This window comes from Equus quagga, chromosome 14 (genome assembly GCF_021613505.1).
Source record: "Equus quagga isolate Etosha38 chromosome 14, UCLA_HA_Equagga_1.0, whole genome shotgun sequence".
NCBI classification, from domain to species: domain Eukaryota; kingdom Metazoa; phylum Chordata; class Mammalia; order Perissodactyla; family Equidae; genus Equus; species Equus quagga.
The window spans coordinates 64,860,908-64,880,560 of NC_060280.1; the positions used below are offsets into that span (position 1 = coordinate 64,860,908).

Below are 19,653 nucleotides of genomic sequence, written 5' to 3' on the forward strand. Positions count from 1 at the left end.
CTACTCACAGCCTGGTGGCTCACATAATCAGCGTGTCTCAGGCACTAGAGTAAAAATCATACTTCAATTATTACAAAAGAGCATTTTTTTAATGGACAATAATTATAAAACAAAACAAAAAAAACTTTTGGAATAATTCCATTGTTTGAATGCTTCTGGGGTTTCCAGATCCCTTACTACAGCTCTATAAGGCTGGAGTAAACAGGGTTAGGCAGGAAGTGGCTGTAGATGAGGCAGGAGAAAAACACTGTGGCCAGTTATAAATGGTCTTGAATACCACATTAAGAAGTTCACTTTTTCTTCCTTTATTTTTTCTGAGGAAAATTAGCCCTGAGCTAACATCCATGCCCATCTTAGTCTACTTAATATATGGGACACCTGCCACAGCATGGCTTGACAAGCGGTGCCATGTCCGCACCTGGGATCTGAACCAGCAAACCCTGGGCCACCAAAGTGACTCCCTAGAGGATTTTAAGCTTGGACACGATGTTACAAGATTTATATTTTAGAAAGCTAGCTTGCTTTAGTTGCAGTGTGGAAAGGGCTGGTGGCAGGCACTGGGAGACAGGCATGGAAGCAAGGAAGCCATTAGGGGGCCATTGTATTCATCTAGGCAAAGGATGACAGTGGCCTGAGTTAAGGAAAGGGCAGTGGAGATAGACAGAAGGAAAATATTTACTTCACAAGCAATGGATAGCTGATTTGATATAGGAAATAGGGAGAGGGAAGAGTTAAAGATAAAATCCACATTCCTAGCTTGTGTAACTAGGAGAATGACAGTGCCATTCACTGTAACCCAGGAGGAAAAATAGGTTTCATAGTGTCAGGATAAATTCATTCTGGGACATGTCAAATGAAAATTGTGAGTACTTTTAGGATAACCAACTAAATCTGTGCAGTAGGCAGTCATATACAGAAGTATGGAACTCAGAAGAGCCTTCTGGGCTGCAGAATCACCTGGTCATTGAACTACGGGAGTGGACAAGATCATCCAGAGAGAGCATGTAAAATGAGATGGAAATAGGGCCTAAGTTAAATTCCAGGTTTCACCAACTTCAAGGAACAAGCAGAAGGGAACCCGAAAAGGAAAGACAGGACAAAAACAAGGAGAACGTGGTATCACAGGGGCCAAAGGAAGACAATATTTCAAGGAGAAGAACAGCCAACAGTGACTAATACAGTTGGGAGGTTCAGAAAGATAAAGATTAAAAATGCCCACTGGATTTATCAACAAAGGCTTGTCGGTAACCTTGGCAAAAACAGTTACAGTGGACAAAATAAGTCACTCCACCTCCCAGAAAGCTCTTCCTGATCTTTTATAACGACACTGACCCTGCCCTTCCCTGAATGCCTCTGCCACCTACCAGGCCATGGTGCTCACTCTGGCACTTCACCACATACAGTTTTTTACTATTATTCCAATACCTCACATCTGTTGATCCTGTCTTCCCATATTATAAGCTCGGTGAGGCCAAGAACCATGACTAACTCTTTCCTTTTCCTGGCAGCAGTGTTACTGAAAGTGTGGCCCATGGACCTGTACCAGTCCACAAACTTTTGTTACCAACTCCTGATAAGGTTAAGTACAGAAATAGAGAATAAGCTTTTAGAAATTTTTATAGCAGTTTAACAGAGAAATTTTGCCTGTTGAATTGAATAAAACATTTAGCCATGTATTTCATATGTTTTAAAAATTTCATTTCTCTAATAATTCACTTTTATTGTATTAATCAATGATGGATTGAAAGGGAAAAAAGAGTCCTCAACTAGAGATACGTTAAGAGGACTGCCCTGAAACACCTAGTGAGGGCTATGGATATCATTAGTACCCAATCTCATGGTGCTATGAGATTCACTGACTGACTGACTGATTGAATGAAGGAATTTACCTACAACAGGAAAACAACCAGAAATAAACAGAACCCAGGGGAGGAAAAGAATCTTTGAATGTGATTGTCATATAAAAAAGATGGGACTGAGAGACACCAACTGACTAGGTTAGAGCTTGTGAAAGCCAAATAATCAAGTAATCCAGGTTACACCAGAAATGTGCGGTAGGGTTAATTAACAGACAAAGTGTTGGTGAGAAGGTAATTTGGGTAACCAGTCTAAAAAAGCAATTAATTCCAGAGAAAACTGTTAGATTCCACTGCCCTCCAGCAGGGAAAAGCTATCTGGGAGAAGGCTAGGAGCTGGGCTCCCACTCCTCCGCCTCAGCGCCGGGAGGACTACAGCTGTACTTAACGAGGGTGTCTGTAAGGGGCCCACCGAAGATGAAGCTCTCCAGGAGCAGGCTTTAGTGTAGAAATTATTTGGTTAAGTAAAGAAGGCAGCCAAAAGTTAAGACCAGAAAATTCTACTAGCCTGAAGAAAATGGGAACACATTATGCATCATAAGCTTAGAGAAAGGAAATTCAGACACTTAGGTTGGAGACCCTGGGTTTCCAAGCCTAGACCTACAACCTCTTGATCAAAAGCCTCTGAAAAAGTAATTTGGGCTTGGGGCTGGCCCCGTGGCCGAGTGGTTAAGTTCGCGCGCTCCGCTGCAGGCGGCCCAGTGTTTCGTTGGTTCGAATCCTGGGCGTGGACATGGCACTGCTCATCAAACCACGCTGAGGCAGCGTCCCACATGCCACAACTAGAAGGACCCACAACGAAGAATATACAACTATGTACCGGGGTGCTTTGGGGAGAAAAACGAAAAAAATAAAATCTTAAAAAAAAAAATAATAATTTGGGCTCTGTGCTGCTACTCACTGGTGTCATGGTGACAAGAGGAGAGGGTCCCCGTGGGCGCTTCAGCAGCTGCTGGGCATGTAGCTGGATGTTGGCTCCTCCATCTGATGCCCTCCGGCCAAGGGGGCCCATTCCATTCAGCAGCTGTAGGGTGGGCGGCTGTAACAGGGACTGCTCCTGTCAGGAGCAGAGCGGGAAGGATGGACTGGTGAGTTGGGGGGAAAAGGAAGAGAGAAAACAGCAGTTCTCTAATCTACTGAAATTAAGGGATCCTTTGGTTGTGATATAGACTAGTGAAGTCTTCCCTCTCACCCAAGCCGCTATACAAGTGAAATCACGCTGCCCTATACGGACCTCCTTAAGTCCTGGGGAAGGTCCCTCACAGTCTCTCAAAGGAAGCTCAAATGTGTTTCCTTTGAGGCAAGCCCTCTCCCACATCCAGATACCTTGTACTCAAGCTGCCCAGTTGGTTGCAAATTTTGCATGGGCAACAGGTTGTGCATGAAGTTCATGTTAGGGGCCACCTGCAGGAACGGGGCCTGCGGGCTGACTCCAGGAAAGCCAGGTAGGAGCTTCTGCAGGTCTTCCATAACTTCCGTGCTGATAGGAAACAGGACGACAGAGAAGTCTGGTTAATATTCTTACTCCAAAGTGCTTATATCCTCAAACTGATGAAACTGATAAGTTCAGTACAATTTAGGTTTTTTTTACTTTCCTCCTACATTTGTATTTCTCTCTAAGATCCCAAAGCAAGTGGAAGCGTAGTGTGTGAAATCTGGCTCTCTGCCATTATACTATTTCGGACTAGGGATCGCTGTTCTTCACTGACCACTCAAGAAAAACCAACAGCTCTGAGCCAAGAGGAAACACTGGCTCCAGTCCAGTTCAGGTTTTCAAAGCCTGGAGGTGAATAGCAAGTTTTAGAGGACACAGGCCATCCATTAAAACAATGGCTACCTGAAGTAGCAACTGATTCCCCAGGGAAAGAATGCAATTACTTCTGTTGGTGCTGCTAGGCCAGATAAGGAGGGGATACACAGGGCTGTCCTGCTCCAACAGTAGGGTTCACAGCATACTTTAAAATAAAGAGATCTTCCACTAACAGAGCGACACAGGACTCCACCCCTTTGCAGCTGACACAGTCTTTGGAGCCAGAATGGTCCCTTATTGCCTGTTAGATCGTGGGCTGAGAACTAGAACATAAAGCCAGCAAATCAGCAGGCCCGGGAGGCATTTTTGGAAATCCCTCAGAGAAAAGAGGTATTTATAAGAAAACTAGCTTTGCCCCTAGTTGACTTTCAAGAGAACTCTTGCCACAACCTTCTCTTCCCTACTCAGTCAGGGAAATATCCAGAAAATCGGTAAGGCTGTTTTTAATGTCAAGAGTCTTCAAATGTAGAACAAAAACGGAGAGAGCTGGCCTTCAGAACCTTTCTCCAGTGTGAGAGCATCAGGGAACATTCTGAAGGGCTGTTTGGGGAAAACACTTTGGGAAACTGCTACTTATCCTGAGTGTTTTTGGACTCTTGTTCACTAAATTTAATTTTTAACATATATAAATTACATCATATAATTTGTCCTCACCTTCTAGATGAGTTTTGCATTAGAACATGTGGAAATGTGTATGGTGATGGATTGTAATTAGTCTTTGGGTGGTGAACATGAGGTAATCTACACAGAAATAGAAATATAATGATGCACACCCGAAGTTTTTATACAATGGTTATAAACCAATGTTACCTCAATTAAAAAAAAAAGAACATGTGGCAAACAACATCTTTAAAAGCTGACAAACACAGAAAATTAAGGGGTACTTTCATATAACTTAGATCAGAAGACCTCAATCTTTGTGGGCAAAGATGCTACCATGCTTCACCGATTGGCTGATGGTGGCTATTGGCCCGCCATCCATTAGGGACAGCTCTGCAATTCTTTAGTCAAATCAAGTCTGATCTACCAGGAACCCTGAACTGGGTTAAAAATATGTCTTGCCCACTGGATTGGGTCTCATCTAGGAGACACAATGAAGTAGGAAAAATTGCCACGGTAGGAACTCAAAGTCAGGTGGGGATTCTTTGCCCTGGTGTTATAAGGACTGTTGGCCAGATACTCACCGTGGGTCAGCCACACCCACTGTGTGCCTCCTCATTGACAAATAGCGGACCAACGCTTCAGGGGAAGGCTCTTCACCCTCATCACTGTCCAAGTTCACTGCTCCATCCGGCTGAGGTGGAGGGAAACACAATCAAATTCGAAATAAGAAGTAAGGAAAGGAAGCAAGGCTATGGGAAAGAAAGCGGTTTCAGCTGACAACTATCAGAGGCTGCTACTTGCCTCCACAATTTGGTTCTCTGGGTTGATCAGCTGCACCTGGGGAACACTGATGTTCATCGTGGTACCAGCCTGTTCCGCCTGGAAAGGAGTACATACGCATACAGACACACCTTAAAAACTAGAGGGAAATAATGATAGTCTTCCAAAGTATTCTTGATCACTAGTCTATATGTTTCTACCTCTGACTCTTTGGTCCCTCTGCACTGAGACACTACAACGAGGAAGTATTCTTTATAGAGGACAGTTTCTTTCAATGATTTGCTGTTTCTTAGAAAAAAAGTAACTATTGTTGCCCATCCCAAGTACTGAAATACCCTTCCATCCTCTCTGTCAAAGAAGGTTCAGATCTTTGCTTGACCTCAGACAAAGGAAAAGATGACAGATGCGAGGGGACAGAGGTGAGGAAGAACAAGAAGCTCTCTCCCGACTTAGCGTTGGTAAGCAATGGGTAACACCTCTCACCCCGCCAGCCCCCAGTGTTACTGTCCTGAATCAGGTCACCAGAGTCATTACCCACCTGGATACTGACCGTGGCTTGAAAGGCCATGGCTCGGGGCATGCTAGGAGGTGCTCCGACACGCAGGGTTTTGTGTCTCTTATGTCGATCACACAGCAGGCTATAGATTGCACTATAGTGATCATAGGCATCTGATCTTAACGACTACCGAGAGAGAAAAGAGTGAAAAACCCTGGTGAAGTGGTATGTCAATGACCAAAACCCTTTCAACAGTAACATCAGAAGACCAAAACACCTTCTTTCCAAGGCCAGAGAGGGGCAGAGGAAGAACAAGAGGAAAACAGAAAGATCCAACTTCCCAGGGAGGAGAAAAAACAGAGAACGCAGGACAGAGGGGGAGAAGGGCTACACCTCACTTTGTTCTCTACTACTTGAGAGATACCTGTAGTGTCCGCTCTTTGTCCAGTCCCATGTCCTCCATGGCTAGGAGGACATCCTCATTCAGGGGGTCCATTTGTCTTTCTTCCTTTAGTTGTTGGCATTCAGCTATTAACTGTAACATAAAAAAAGGCAAGCTACCAAATCCCTCATTAACCACGTCTACATGGCATATCATATATAATGAACAAGCTGTTCCATGGCCTCTAGCTTGGGATATTTTTGGCCTCAGATAAAGCCTAAGCAAGATAGTCCTAGGTACTTAGCTGTCAGCAGACAAGATCCCCATTTTCCTGAGCTCCTTGGGGTACCTGGGATGGACATAACGGTTTAAACAAAGGTATGCCACAGGAGCCATTGAACTGAGCACACTAAGACAAGAAGAAGGAGACATCCCCATGGTGGGTGAGCTGCAGAGTTGTGGGCTGTACTTTCTCAAAAGCCAAGAAGGGACTATGATTTGGGGACAAGTGGTAGGGAACAGGTATCCCTATTCTCCAACAACTCAGCTGGTTTTACAATTCCCTCGTGCTTACTTCACTGGCTGCTTTAGTATTACACATCAGTCTGTTCCGAGTGTTTTCAGGTCCCGGACTGATTACGATCTTGTGCAAAAGAGACTGCAGTAGCTCTGAGCGGAGTCCCCTGAGGAAAGTGGTGCCCAGCTCACCCTGTCAAAGTTGGGATCGGTGTCCCCTAGCTTCATCCACTTGTGCTTGCAGATCTGCTCCATAGAGAGGCGCTTGTTCGGGTCTAACACCAGCATGTGGCGGATCAAGTGCTCACACTCTGCAACAGACAAAGAGCCTGCCTTCAACCTCTGAGAGGGAGGCGCCGCTGGGGCTGAGGAACTGGAGGCAAAGTGAGCAGGCAGATTTTCAAGCTCCTTGCTTCTAGTTTGTCTCTCTTGCTCCTTGCTCCTTACCTATGTCATTGCTTACTCCAGTAGGGACTGGGCAAAGGTAGAAAGAGGTGAAGAAAAGTGAAATTCAAACCTGGTAGTTGGGTTAATACCTTCACTAAAAGTCTGACCAGAAACGGTCTAGGAATAAGCCATGGATTTCATTTATTTACATTATGTATGGCCCCATTTAATACAGTTAATGAAGAACTGAATGTCCTCTAAAGAGATTCAGTATCTTACAAGGTTCTCAAAATATTCAGTTCTGTCCTCCTATATGTATTACCATGTGCGTACTAATGCTTTTGGCTTAAGTGTCCAAAAGCTCTCTTCAAAAGTCAGAATTTAAACTTCTGATTGTCCAAGGTGTCGGGGAGAAAGGCACAGGCACAGGATGCCTCCCTACCACACACTGGGACTCTGCTAGCCTTATTTATCATTTTCTCAATGTTGTTTAAACATTAACAGGTGCATACAACTGGGCTCCAAGCTACACAGATTCAGATCAATAGATATTTTTCTCTGGGAGCTCATACTATGTATTATATAGCAGAAAAAACAATGCATTCACAATCGAGAAACCCACATTTTTTTTTTTTGAGGAAGATTAGCCCTGAGCTAACTGCTGCCAATCCTCCTCTTTTTGCTGAGGAAGACTGGCCCTGAGCTAACATCCATGCCCATCTTCCTCTACTTTATATGTGGGATGCCTACCACAGCATGCGTGCCAAGCGGTGCCATGTCTGCACCTGGGATCCAAAACAGTGAACCCTGAGCTGCCAAAGCGGAACGTGTGGACATAACTGCTGCACCACTGGGCCGGCCTGAGAAACCTATATTCTGATTCCGAAATCACCCTCTATTTCTAAGTTTTCTCATCTGTAAACTGGGGGTATTGCGGGTAATGTGGGAGTAGCCCTGTAAATCAATCTAAAGTAGGCCCCCAGTCACTATTACATCACACTGATTTTCTTCACACTAAGACTTCTTTGTGAAGTCTTGTTTATTTACTTGTTTATTGTCTAACTCTCCCAACGTAAGGTCCATGTCGTTCTTACCACTGTTTTTAGTACCAAACCTCCAACACCAAAGATGGTTATTACACCTAATGGGAGCTGAATAAATAGCTACTGAATATATGAATAAATATTTACTGAAACTCTAATCAAACAAAATTTTATTTGTGAAAATGCTTTTTAAACTATAAAATTCTCTATAAGATACAGGTTTTAAAAGTAGTCTGTTTCGCTTTTATTACAGTTGTCCTGAAAATAAAACTGGTCAGTGATAATAACAATAACAATAGGGGTTGGCCCCGTGGCCGAGTGGTTAAGTTCGCGCGCTCAGCTGCAGGCGGCCCAGTGTTTGTTGGTTCGAATCCTGGGCGCGGACATGGCACTGCTCATCAAACCACACTGAGGCAGCGTCCCACATGCCACAACTAGAAGGACCCACAACGAAGAATATACAACTATGTACTGGGGGGCTTTGGGGAGAAAAAGGAAAAAAAAATAAAATCTTAAAAAAAACAACAACAATAAATTATTGCTAATTTTAAAAGACCTTTTATATATAAGGCACTGTGCTTACCAACTATTTCATTTAATCTTCACAACAACCCTAAATGAGATACTATTATTAGCCACACTTATAAAAGAAGAAAGTTAACATACTCAACATGGCACAGTAACGGCAGAGCGGGGACTTGAGAGCTACGCTCCTGCCGACCCTTTATACGTCTTCATGGGATATATATTCTGTTTGATCGATTTTCCAGAGTGAATTCAACTCTGCAATCCCACAATTTCTGCACCATTTGGCAAACACCATTCTATATCATCATCTTGAAAGGAATACCAAGAGTAATTAGGACAAATTACTCAATTTTTAATTTATTCTAACTTTAAGAGAACATACAGCAAAGTCCCTATTTCAAAATGATTTTATAGTAGGCATAAATTTGTTCTTGCTTTATGATTAAAAGTATATTCAAATGCAATGTGGCTCTTAAAGCCTGTAGTTCCCATATCTCTATAAAATAGAGTAAAAGCCACCTACAACATTAAGCCTTTATTAAAATTATGTTCCCACAGTAGCAAGGCTAGACCCCACAACTGTAGCATCTGTATGGATTATAAATATTGACACACACCTTTATGGTCTGCAATTACTTGAGAGGAAAAAAATGTTCTTAATCTAGAAAGTCACTAAAACTAAAGACCTCCATGTAGGGAGAAAGCCTGGGCCTGATTTGAAAGTTGTGAAATTGTTAAGACCTCTAGATGGCACTCTTCTGTTTTCTTTTGGTTTCCATATAGAATTTAGTGCCTAAAAGGTAACCACATTAGCCTTGAATCAGATGACCAAGGCAGAATGACGCTCAGTTACAGGGTTGCTTTACAACAGAATTTTCAAAGCAATTATCTTAAAAACAAACAAAAAAATCAACATCACCATAATAAGTCCTGATTAAAAGATGTATCTAATTCAATTTCAAGATCTTGAAACCTCTGTTCAGTCATCCTTAATCATTATTTGGTTTCAGATGCCCTGAAAAATCTCCAGAAAAACATGAACAAGAATTTATACACAAAAACTTGCATATAATTTTAGTCTGTTCAATGAGTCCCAACAGCATGTCATAGCTTCCCTAGATGGCTACGGGCCCCACGTTAAGAACTCCTGGCTGCAGTGGCAACACCTAAAGGACAAGAGCTTTTTATCTTGTGTCCCTTATATAATAGCCAGCATGCAAAGGAACAGAAAGCTAACACTTTTCATATGTTGCACAGATGGTAAACACAACAAAATGCAGAAAGCCAGAGTATTATCATCAACGATACTTCCTAAGCGCCATATAGTTCATGAAATTAAATTCAACGTAGGTCTGAATGCACTATTCTACATGAAATACGGAAAGACAGTGAAAATGAAGGGAATAAATGCTCCCAAACCTAATAACACAATTAACCACAGGACAGTCAATTAAAATGAGTGGAAAGAAGACACGGCCTCAGATCAAAGGGTACAAAACATCAACTTTTCCAGATGCCAAGAAATACTCTATTTTAATGTCTAAAGTGGGCCCATCACTTATTCCTTCCCAAAAGGCAGACACAGCCTTTGATACTGACTGAAACTGAAGCACTTGGGCAATTCAGGAATCTGCTGCTCCGCTCGTGTGTGCCAGAGGAGCGGCTTCCCTTCACAGGCCGCTTTCATCCGCGCCATGCAAGACGCCAAGCGGTCGCTGCAGTGAAAATCACTGTGGGCCCATGAAACTTGATATGCCGGCAGAATGTTAACGAGAGGATGCGCAGCGAGCCCTGCCCTGGAGCGCAGACAGGCATCTAGACGACTGGAGAGAGAGCTGCTGTATGAGCAGTGTCCTAAAATGGGAATTCAGTGGAGACTGCCAGTGTAATTCCATCTAAGAAGGCCAGGTCTTTAACGTCTTTCTTCTTTTTTGACCTTGATAATAAACAGCTTTCTCTAAGAGGTTAACGCATTCAGCCCGGGGGAAACAGTAAGGGATGGGAAAGGGGAATGAAAAACCAACTTCGAAGTCAACCAAGAGTTAACAGAAGCTCTGTCTCCAGCTTCCAGGCTGGAAGAAGAAACAGAATAATGTAAGAGTTTCCTGACTAAAACTTTGAAAACATGCCACCTAAAGTCAGGTTAAAGGCAATGAGGCTGATGTATCTTGGAGAAGAGAAGGCTAGGCAGGAAAGGTATGCTGGGTGTTCTTCAAGTATCTGAAAGGTTTTTCTAAAGAAGACAAAGCAGATTTATACTGTGCTGCTCCAGGGGCCTGAATTTGGAGTAATTAGGAAGTAACAAGTTCAATTTAGGAAAAACCTTTCTAATTACTAGAGTTGATCCAGATTACCGGATCAGGGTCCTAGGGATCTGAGGAGGGGCCCCTTAGAGAAGTGAGAGGGGGCAGTCAAGTGGGCAGGGCCACACCTGGAGCACAGCAATTTTATCCATTTTATAGATTAATGTTCTGAGTAAGATTTCACTTGAAGAGTTAGGTCCAGAAAGTAACTGGATGGGATGAACTCCAGGTCCCCTCCAACTCTAAAAACCATGTAACTGTGAAAGGAAATGATTTGTCCTGTGAAATAGTGCATTCATTGTCACTAGAAATCTTTAATCAGAGGCTGACATTTGAGATGTCTTTCAAAGGGCTCCCAGCATTAGGAGTGAGAAAGACTGAGAGTCCTTTAAGCACAGGGACTGTGTCTCAAGTATCTCATGGAGCTGTGTATCCCCAGTGCCTATGATAACACCTAATATCCAGCAAGAGCCGGATCAGATGATTTCCAGTTTCCCCGTGTAGCTTTAGAGTTCTCCGTATCACACAGGACATACTTACTCACTGATCTTTTCTGAGGTTATACAGAATAATCTGTAAATGAGATTACCACTTGAGGAGACATTGGCATGTGGGTATAGCTATAGCATCAAGGTTATGATACAACAAACCAAAACAACTCCAGGCAGATAAGTCTTCTCCACAAACCCTGTGGAGCCAACTGAAAGTATTAATAACATATCCTTAGCATGTTAAGATAGTGAGAGAAAGAAACACAGAAAATAGTAAAAAACAACACAGGGAAGGAGGGTGTGAAAGATTAATAGAGCACTTCATTCAAAAATATAATTTAATAATAATAACACATTCATTGAGCATGTACATGCTAGGCAAAGTGCTAAACTCTTTAAGTTAATTTAATTTAAGCATTTAATTCACACATCAACCTACTTTATGGATAAAAAAATTACAATCAGAGAAGTTAAGAAACCTGACCAAATAAGAGGCAAAGCAGGATCCAAATTCTGGCCAGTTTTACTCCAAAGCCAGTGTTCTTAACCCATAGAGTACCTGAAATAAATTAACTATTGATGTTTTAGGTAGTAGCCAGTATATCTTAATAAAAACTCAAATCAATTTCATTTCCTCTTCTGTCAGATCAAATGCGAAGTAATCTCCACAGGTTCCAACATTCGAGTCACCTACAGGCCAAGTTAATAAAAAATGGGCTGGGTAAGTTCATGGTCAGAAGGCTATGAACTACCTGGAAAACAATGTTAAGGGGGAACAGCAAATTGGATTAAGATGAATTGAGAAGGCAGGGACATAATGGTGAGGATTAAACACACTACAGAAAAGTGAACTTGGTTCACATACTCCGGCTGTTGCATGGTGATGAAGACTGTGATGGAAGGTTAGAAACAACAGGCTTCCCCAATCAAGGAATCATAGCCAAGGGGAAGGGGTAGACAGAAATTTAGGGCACTGGATCGTCAGATTCATCAGGCCGATCCTAGGATGGAGGGAATGCCAACTGTCTCTCAAACTTTTCATGTGATGCCAAAGTGTGGAACAGGCAAAGCAATCATTTTCAGCTCTGCGGGCAGAGGAGTGGTCTAAAAGAAACTGAGTCATGGATTCTTTCTGACCACATAAAACTGCTTTGAGCTGGTGGAAACAGAAGACGTCTGTGTGCCAGGAGGCATGGGAAGAATGCAAGGAAGAAGCAATTACCCAGCAAATTCATGTTTCTTACAGGTGCCTGGAGGAGGGGTATGGTCTGGTTTCTCATGTGCTCTTTCCAGTCAACACAAGGTGTGTCCAAAGGTGATTCCAAAGCATTTAGCCCAAGAGTTTTTATTTTCAATAATTTTAACAAACTTCTTAGTAATGTTTAATTCTCCAGAGCAATTAAAATTTCAAAGCAGGCTCTAGGGGATGGCCCAGTGGTGTAGCGGTTAAGTTTGCATGTTCCACTTCAGCGGCCCAGGTTTTGTGGGTTCAGATCTTAGGCATAGACCTACACACTGCTCGTCAAGCCATGCTGTGGTAGCATCTCACATACAAAATAGAGGAAGACTGGTACAGATGTTAGCTCAGGGTGAATCTTCCTCAAGTAAAAAGAGGAAAATTGGCAACAGATGTTAGCTCAGGGCCAATCATCCTCACCAAGCCCCAATCCCCTAAAAAAACCAAAGAGGGTTCTATATTTCTCAAATCTCAAAATCCAAAAAGGAAACAAAATTTAATACATTAATAAATTCCAACACCACCGGTTTCTGCAAATTATCATCAGAATATTCTGAAATAGAAATCAAATTCCTTATAACTAAATACTGTGGCAAACTTTCAGTGGTTGAACACAGAGGCCAAAGGAAGACAGATGGCTTGGAACACTCTGGAAAATAAAGATGGAGCTGAGAAAAGAGCTTCTATTAGGAATCAATAAACTTCTGCTGAGAGGGTTTTTTCTCTTTGGTCTTAAGAGTTTATCAACCTGAAATTGACTGAGAGAAATCAAGTGTTTGACCCATTTGTCTCCATTTATTTGCAAAAGAACACCTATTTCTTGAATTTTCCTTATTTTCAATAGTTTTTCTAGAAAGTTGTGAGGCTGCCAGAACTAAGATTCAGAAATTAGGAGATACTGGCTTAAGGGCTGGGGATGCTAACACTGACCTCTGGCCCCGACCTTGAAAAGACCCTGGCTTGCTACACTGTTATACTACTAGAGGCTGCCCAATTTGCAGTTCACATTTATAAAAACTTGTTGCTTATACTATTATGCCATTATTCAAATATTTTTAAGCCCTAACATTAATCATTATCGTAGAACGAAATTCTGGCTCAGTTTTACTCCAGAGTCCAATACGACGCACTTGTTACTAACTCTTTTTTCAGTAAGTAATCCAGATATAGATGGACAAAGATATCTATTCCAGGACTCTCTTGATACTTGGAATAACTTGGCAGATACACATTTACTGAGAATTAAAATACAACCAAAGACAACAGTTCGATGGTTTCTGAAGCCAGACTGCCAGGGTTCAAATCTCAGCTCTGCCACTTCCCAGCTGTGATTTGGGGTACGTTACTCAACCTTACCATGCCTCAGTTTTCTTGTCTATCAAATGACAGTGGTAGCCCACCTCACAGGGTAGTTGTGAACATTAAATAAGTTAATGCAAGAGTGTTGGTATGTAGAAAATGTTTAATAAATGTGAGTTATTATGCAAATCTCTGGAGTCCTTCCACTTAACTCCCTCCCTTTCTCTATTTTCCTCTACAGGGTTGCCATCAACTAGGAGACAGTTTGTTTAAGAAGGGTAATAAGTAAGGCAGTACCAATACTTACCCACTGGTTTTCTTTTTTTTTTTCTTTTTTTGAGGAAGATTAGCCCTGAGCTAACATCAGCTGCCAATCCTCCTCTTTTTGGTGAGGAAGACTGGCCCTGAGCTAACATCCGTGCCTGTCTTCTTCTACTTTATATGTGGGACGCCTGCCACAGCATGGCTTGCCAAGCAGTGCCACGTCCACACCCAGGATCTGAACCAGCAAACCCTGGGCTGCCGAAGTGGAACGTGTGGACTTAACCACTGCACCATTGGGCTGGCCCCTGGTTTTCTATTATATTAGATGAAATCATGGAGATGGGTAGGAGAGGCCTGCTTCACTCTGCAGTAGATCTAGCCTCTTTCTTGACATCATCTGTGATTTCTGCATTCACTAACACAAAAGCACCACACACATTTTTCTCCCTTGTGATGGAGTATGCCTCAAAAAGGTATGAGAGGACTGGTCTGAGGACGCTGAGCCCCTCAGCGTCTGGAGACTGACAGGTGAGCCACTTTAATCTCCCCTCCCCTTCCCTCTAAACAAAGCGCTCTGTGTGGTTCTCGATGAATAAGCCGATCAGGGTAGAGTTGTTTGCGTCTAAGTAGAAGCTTTCAGGCAGTAGCTGCACAGCACAGTCTCTGTCAGAAGCATTATGTAAGCCTGGGTTTTGCATTCCCAGTGATAAAATGCTGATGCAGTATTACAATTAATTAAGTCACAATGAAGTCTAATCAATAAGGACTCAAAAAGATTGTCCACAAGAGATCTCTACGCACTTGCCGTCACCGCAGTTTTTCACTGTAAATTAATTCTCCTTCAGCTAAATAAATGGCTGATCTTACTCCACGTGCTAGCAGGTGGCGCAACTGCTGAGTAAGGCAAAGCAGGCTTTAGGATGGTTTTACAAAACACATTGATAGTGAATGAGTTTGATGCTCCAAAAATTTCAGTTGTTGGCTGTCCTCGGCAGGAGAGGAAAGCAGAAAGAGCATCAGCTAATACTTGTGGTCAGGCAGGTCTCGTCTTCCGCAACAGCTTCAAAAAATTGCAAGTTTCAGCTTGTAATCCTTCTATAATTTAGGCTCAGGGTTTTACCTAACCGCTCTCTGGGATGCTCTGGTAAATTTAATCCAAAAACACTGTCTGAACCAAACTTGTTTTACTTGAGACATAGAGAGCCAACTCTATAGTAGACCAAAACCTTTTAAAACTAGAAGCAACTTGACCTGGTCACCTACGTAATAACCTACATAACAAAAGTACATAAAACCAATTAATAATTCAGATCACCAGTGAGTTACCTTTCACTTTAATAATAAAACACCGGAGTCTGATTTAAGATTCAATAGGTAAATGGTAATGATTCGGTTTCTCCTTAAAACATGTTCTCTGAGGGGCTGGCCCCGTGGCCGAGTGGTTAAGTTTGTGCGCTCCGCTGCAGGTAGCCCAGTGTTTCGTCGGTTCGAATCCTGGGCGCGGACATGGCACTGCTCATCAAACCACGCTGAGGCGGCGTCCCACATGCCACAACTAGAAGGACCCACAACGAAGAACATACAACTATGTACCGGGGATCTTTGGGGAGAAAAAGGAAAAATAAATAAAATCTTAAAAAAAAAAAAATGTTCTCTGAATGTTTATACCATACCAGGCGCTGTTAGATTTTATGGAAGATGATGATGTACAAAACACAGTTCTGATATCAAGAGGCTTTTCTAGGGGAGAGTGGAGGAAGACAGAATTATAAAACAAAGTGGTATAAAATCGATTCAGTCTTCAAATAAATCCTCTTTTAAATTTACAATATTGTCATTCCAACTTGAAAGTATGTCTTTAGTACATCTTAGGATGACCACGAAGGGAAGCTTCTATCAAACAAACAAGACCAGGCATAGAAATATCCACTAATTGTGAGGAAACTTCATTCCGCACATTACTGACAACAAAGAGACACTTGGAATTTTTTAACTAACTGTATCCATTTGTACAGCATGGCCTCCCACACAGCTGTAGATGCTCTGGAATTCAACTTGGCTAGAAGAAGTTAGACGATGGGACCTTCCCCACTTTGTCTCCCAAGTGCTAATTCAGAAAATTATACCAGCTCTGCTGGAGTTTCTAGATCCTTTTGGCAGAAAAGTGGATAAACTCAGCTCAATTCTATGACAACAGCTTAAGAAAAGAAAGGATCTTGTTCTTAAGGACTTCCCTCAACCACTGTCTCTTCTATCATATAGTAATTGTAGACCTGACAGGCGGGAAAGGTGCCGGCTTCAGCCTCCAGGTAAAGAATTAACTCTACGTGTAGTGAGGTGGAAGTGTGCCCAGAAACTAGAGGTGTAAGCAGAAAAAGGACTCAGGGACAGACTCTAGGCTTCCTTGACATAAACCTGAAAATTTACAGTACTTGAAGAATGTCTAAGCTAAGAAAAGACTAAACAACTTTATGACTTCATTTTCTCCTATGCTGTATCCTTTTGGTGGCATTCTCTGATGGGCCTTGGGATTCAGCGCTATGATGGTAGGCAAGGCCAAGAACAAGTATGTCCCTGAGGGCGAGAGAGATCATACTGGTAACATAGTAACTGTCTACTCATCTCCTAGATTGGGTTGTTTCTCATTTTCTGTACTTAATTTTACAAAAATTTTTATTCCTACCTAGGGAATTACTTGACTGAGATTAAAAAGTGACCATATTTAGAATAATTATGTTGGCATTCTGAGAGCCGTTAAACCTTCATGTTAACTTATATGATATTACAAATATTAGCTCTTCCTTAGAAGTTAAAATGTCATAGAGTTTATTTCTAAGCTCTAATGGACAATGTGGTTGACAGTATGGTTAGCTGTTTTACCAGCATCCACTCCCTGAAGCCAACTCTGCTAAGGCTTGAGTACAAATCTTTTGCCATGATGCCAGGACGTGGGGGAGGAGGATAGAGCGGATCCAAGTTGCTCACAGGAAATACTGTGGACACTGGAAAAGCAGAGGAAGTGGTTTGTTTATCTTGCTCTTTCTTCGCAACAGTGTGGTGTAGTAGAACAAACACTGAATCTGAGTACTGACTTAGTCATTTATTACCTGTGTGGCTTTAGGCAAGTCAACTAACTTCTTTAAACTTCAGCTTCTTAGACTTCATTGGAAAAATGATAAAATAATGTGTCAATACCAATTCCAGAGTACAGTTATGTAGCTCAAATTAGATCGAGTGTAGGAAATACTTTGTAAACGGAAAGCCTTGAAGAAATATAGATTACTGTTATTGATATTATTATTTAAATCCAAGTGTGTACTCTGAAGGGGTTTTGGTAGTTAGCATTTTCACAAACACATGCATGCACTCATTTATTCATTGAACAAATATTTACTGAGTGCCTACTAGGACCCACGCATTGTCCTAAGCCGTGGGAATACAGTGGGAACAAAAACAAAACCTTATCATAATCAAGAGGCAGTGGGGATGGGGGGTGGGGACACAATAAACAAATCAAGTCAGGTAGCGTAAGTGCCATGAAAAAAAATGAAGCAGAGTTATGGAAAGAGGATGTTGGGAGGGGTCAGGAAAGGCCTCTCTGAGGGGACATTTAAGCAAAAACCCCAAGTGAGGTGAGGAAGCAAGCCATGTGAATATTTGAGGGAACGGGGACATGCGTGTGCTCGGCAGGTCTGAGAAACAGCAAGGATGCCTCTGTGACTGGAGTTCATAACATAAGGTGACGAGTGGTAGGAAATAAGATTAGAGAGGGCAGCCAATCACAGTCGTGCCTTGTAGGCCATAATAATGACGACCTTTTGAATTTTATTCTAAGTGTAAGTGAAAGCCACTGGAGGGTTTTAAGAAGGATTGTATTTACTACCTACTTAGTATTTACTAAGTCCTACTACAAGCCAGATACTCTGCTAGACTATAGACAACTGTGAAAAACACATGTTTTGTCTCTGCTTTCTATAAGCTCACAGTCTGGTGTGGAGGACATACAACGAAAGAACTACAATAAAAAGTCTGCTAAGTCCCATGATAAAACAAAGCCAGGAGACCTGAAGATGGTAGAAATTATCTAGATTCTTCTTTCTATCACGTCTAATTTCTTATTCTAGCATCCAGGAGTGGGTGGAGTGGGGGAGGAAGAGGAGGAGAAGCATTCCAGGCAGGGGGAACTGCTCCACGGAATCTCTCTTGTTCAGGAAACTATGAGAAAGTCAGGGTGACTAGTTGCAGAATGGGAACGAGGGCTGAAGAGACAGGCAGGAGCCAGGCCATAAAGGTATTTCTCTGCCATTGTTTTTCAAACAGCAGTCACGAGATCAATTTAATAAGTTATAATCAGTATTTTTTAATGTAATAGAATAAAATATATTGGAGGGTACGGCACATAGTAAAGGCAAGTTTTGCTTTTTTAAGAAAAAATTGTTCAGTTGTATGTATATATATGTTTTAGGTCACAGTATAAAATGCCTTTTTTGCTATAGTCATGGTCACAAATGGCTGAGTCAGTGTGCTAGCCACTCTGACGGAGAGAACTTTAGCCTAGCGGCAATGGTAACCCACTGAAACATTTTAAGCTGAAAACGATATGATCAGATTTGTGTGTGTTTTGTTTTTATATTTGTGTTTTGGAAAGATTACTCATGCAGCAGTGTGGAGAATGGATTAGAGAGGGACTAGACTGGAGCCAGGAATCCATTTAGTTGATTATTATTTAATCTAGGCAAGAGCCACTACGGAAGTGGCTGTAGGAATGGAGTGTTGAACCTACAGAATCTGATAATTGACTGGCTGTGGCGATGATGAGAGAGAAGGAGGAATCAAGGCTAGCTTTTGCCTTGGTCAGGAGGTGACGCCATTCACTAGGAAAGGGAACACAGAGGAGAGCAAATCTAGGGAAGGGGGAGTTAAGCTCAGTTTTGAAAATGTTTCCATTGATGTAAATTTAAGACATGAAAGTGAAACCATCGGTAGCAAATGATTGGCTCTATGGCCCTTCACTCCAGAGGAGGGGTCTGGGCCAGAGAGCTCACTGAGAGTTAAGTGGGGACTGAGCATGACAGTAATCACTGAAGCCGTAGCAGTAAATCAGATGGCTCTGAAAGATGGCGTAAAGATGAAAAGACGTAAAGGATGAACGGAGAGAGAAAGCTGGCAGAGAAGACTGAGAAGGTGCACCCAGAGAGACAGAAGGAAAACTGGAGAAATGTGGTGTCTGAGAAGCAATGAGAAAAAAGTGTTTCAAAAAGTAAGAAGTGACTCAACAATCAGAAAACAAACAACTTAGTTAAAAAATTGGCAAAACACTTGGAGAGAACACATCACCAAAGAAGACATACAGATGGTAAATATACATATGAAAAGATGTTCATCACCAGACGTCATTAGGGAATTGCAAATTAAAATGAGATACCACTATACACCTACTAGAATGACAAGCATCCAAACCACTGACAACACCAAATGCTGGCGAGGATGTAGAGCAACAGGAACTCTCCTCCATTGCTGGTGGGAGTGCAAAATGGTACAGTCACTTTGGAAGACAGTTCGGTGGTTTCTTACAAAATAAAATATGTTGTTACCACACAATCCAGCAATCACTCTCTTTGATATTTACTCAAATGAGCTGAAAACTTATGCTACACA

The 19,653-nt window shown here is 42.1% G+C and overlaps 1 protein-coding gene across 4 annotated transcripts in view; it reads right to left on the bottom strand.

Annotated features, from left to right (window-relative positions):
* The window catches only part of SIK3 (SIK family kinase 3), a 239,746-nt gene that overhangs the window by 25,411 nt on the left and 194,682 nt on the right, over positions 1 to 19,653 (bottom strand). For all 4 annotated transcript variants that reach the window (XM_046684959.1, XM_046684958.1, XM_046684956.1 and 1 more), the window contains 7 exons: positions 6,636 to 6,754; positions 5,970 to 6,080; positions 5,588 to 5,731; positions 5,071 to 5,148; positions 4,851 to 4,960; positions 3,183 to 3,336; positions 2,758 to 2,913 (listed from right to left, as the gene is read on the bottom strand). In XM_046684959.1, the coding sequence (XP_046540915.1) occupies positions 2,758 to 2,913; positions 3,183 to 3,336; positions 4,851 to 4,960; positions 5,071 to 5,148; positions 5,588 to 5,731; positions 5,970 to 6,080; positions 6,636 to 6,754 (872 nt within the window). The remainder of the gene's footprint in view (positions 1 to 2,757; positions 2,914 to 3,182; positions 3,337 to 4,850; positions 4,961 to 5,070; positions 5,149 to 5,587; positions 5,732 to 5,969; positions 6,081 to 6,635; positions 6,755 to 19,653) is intronic.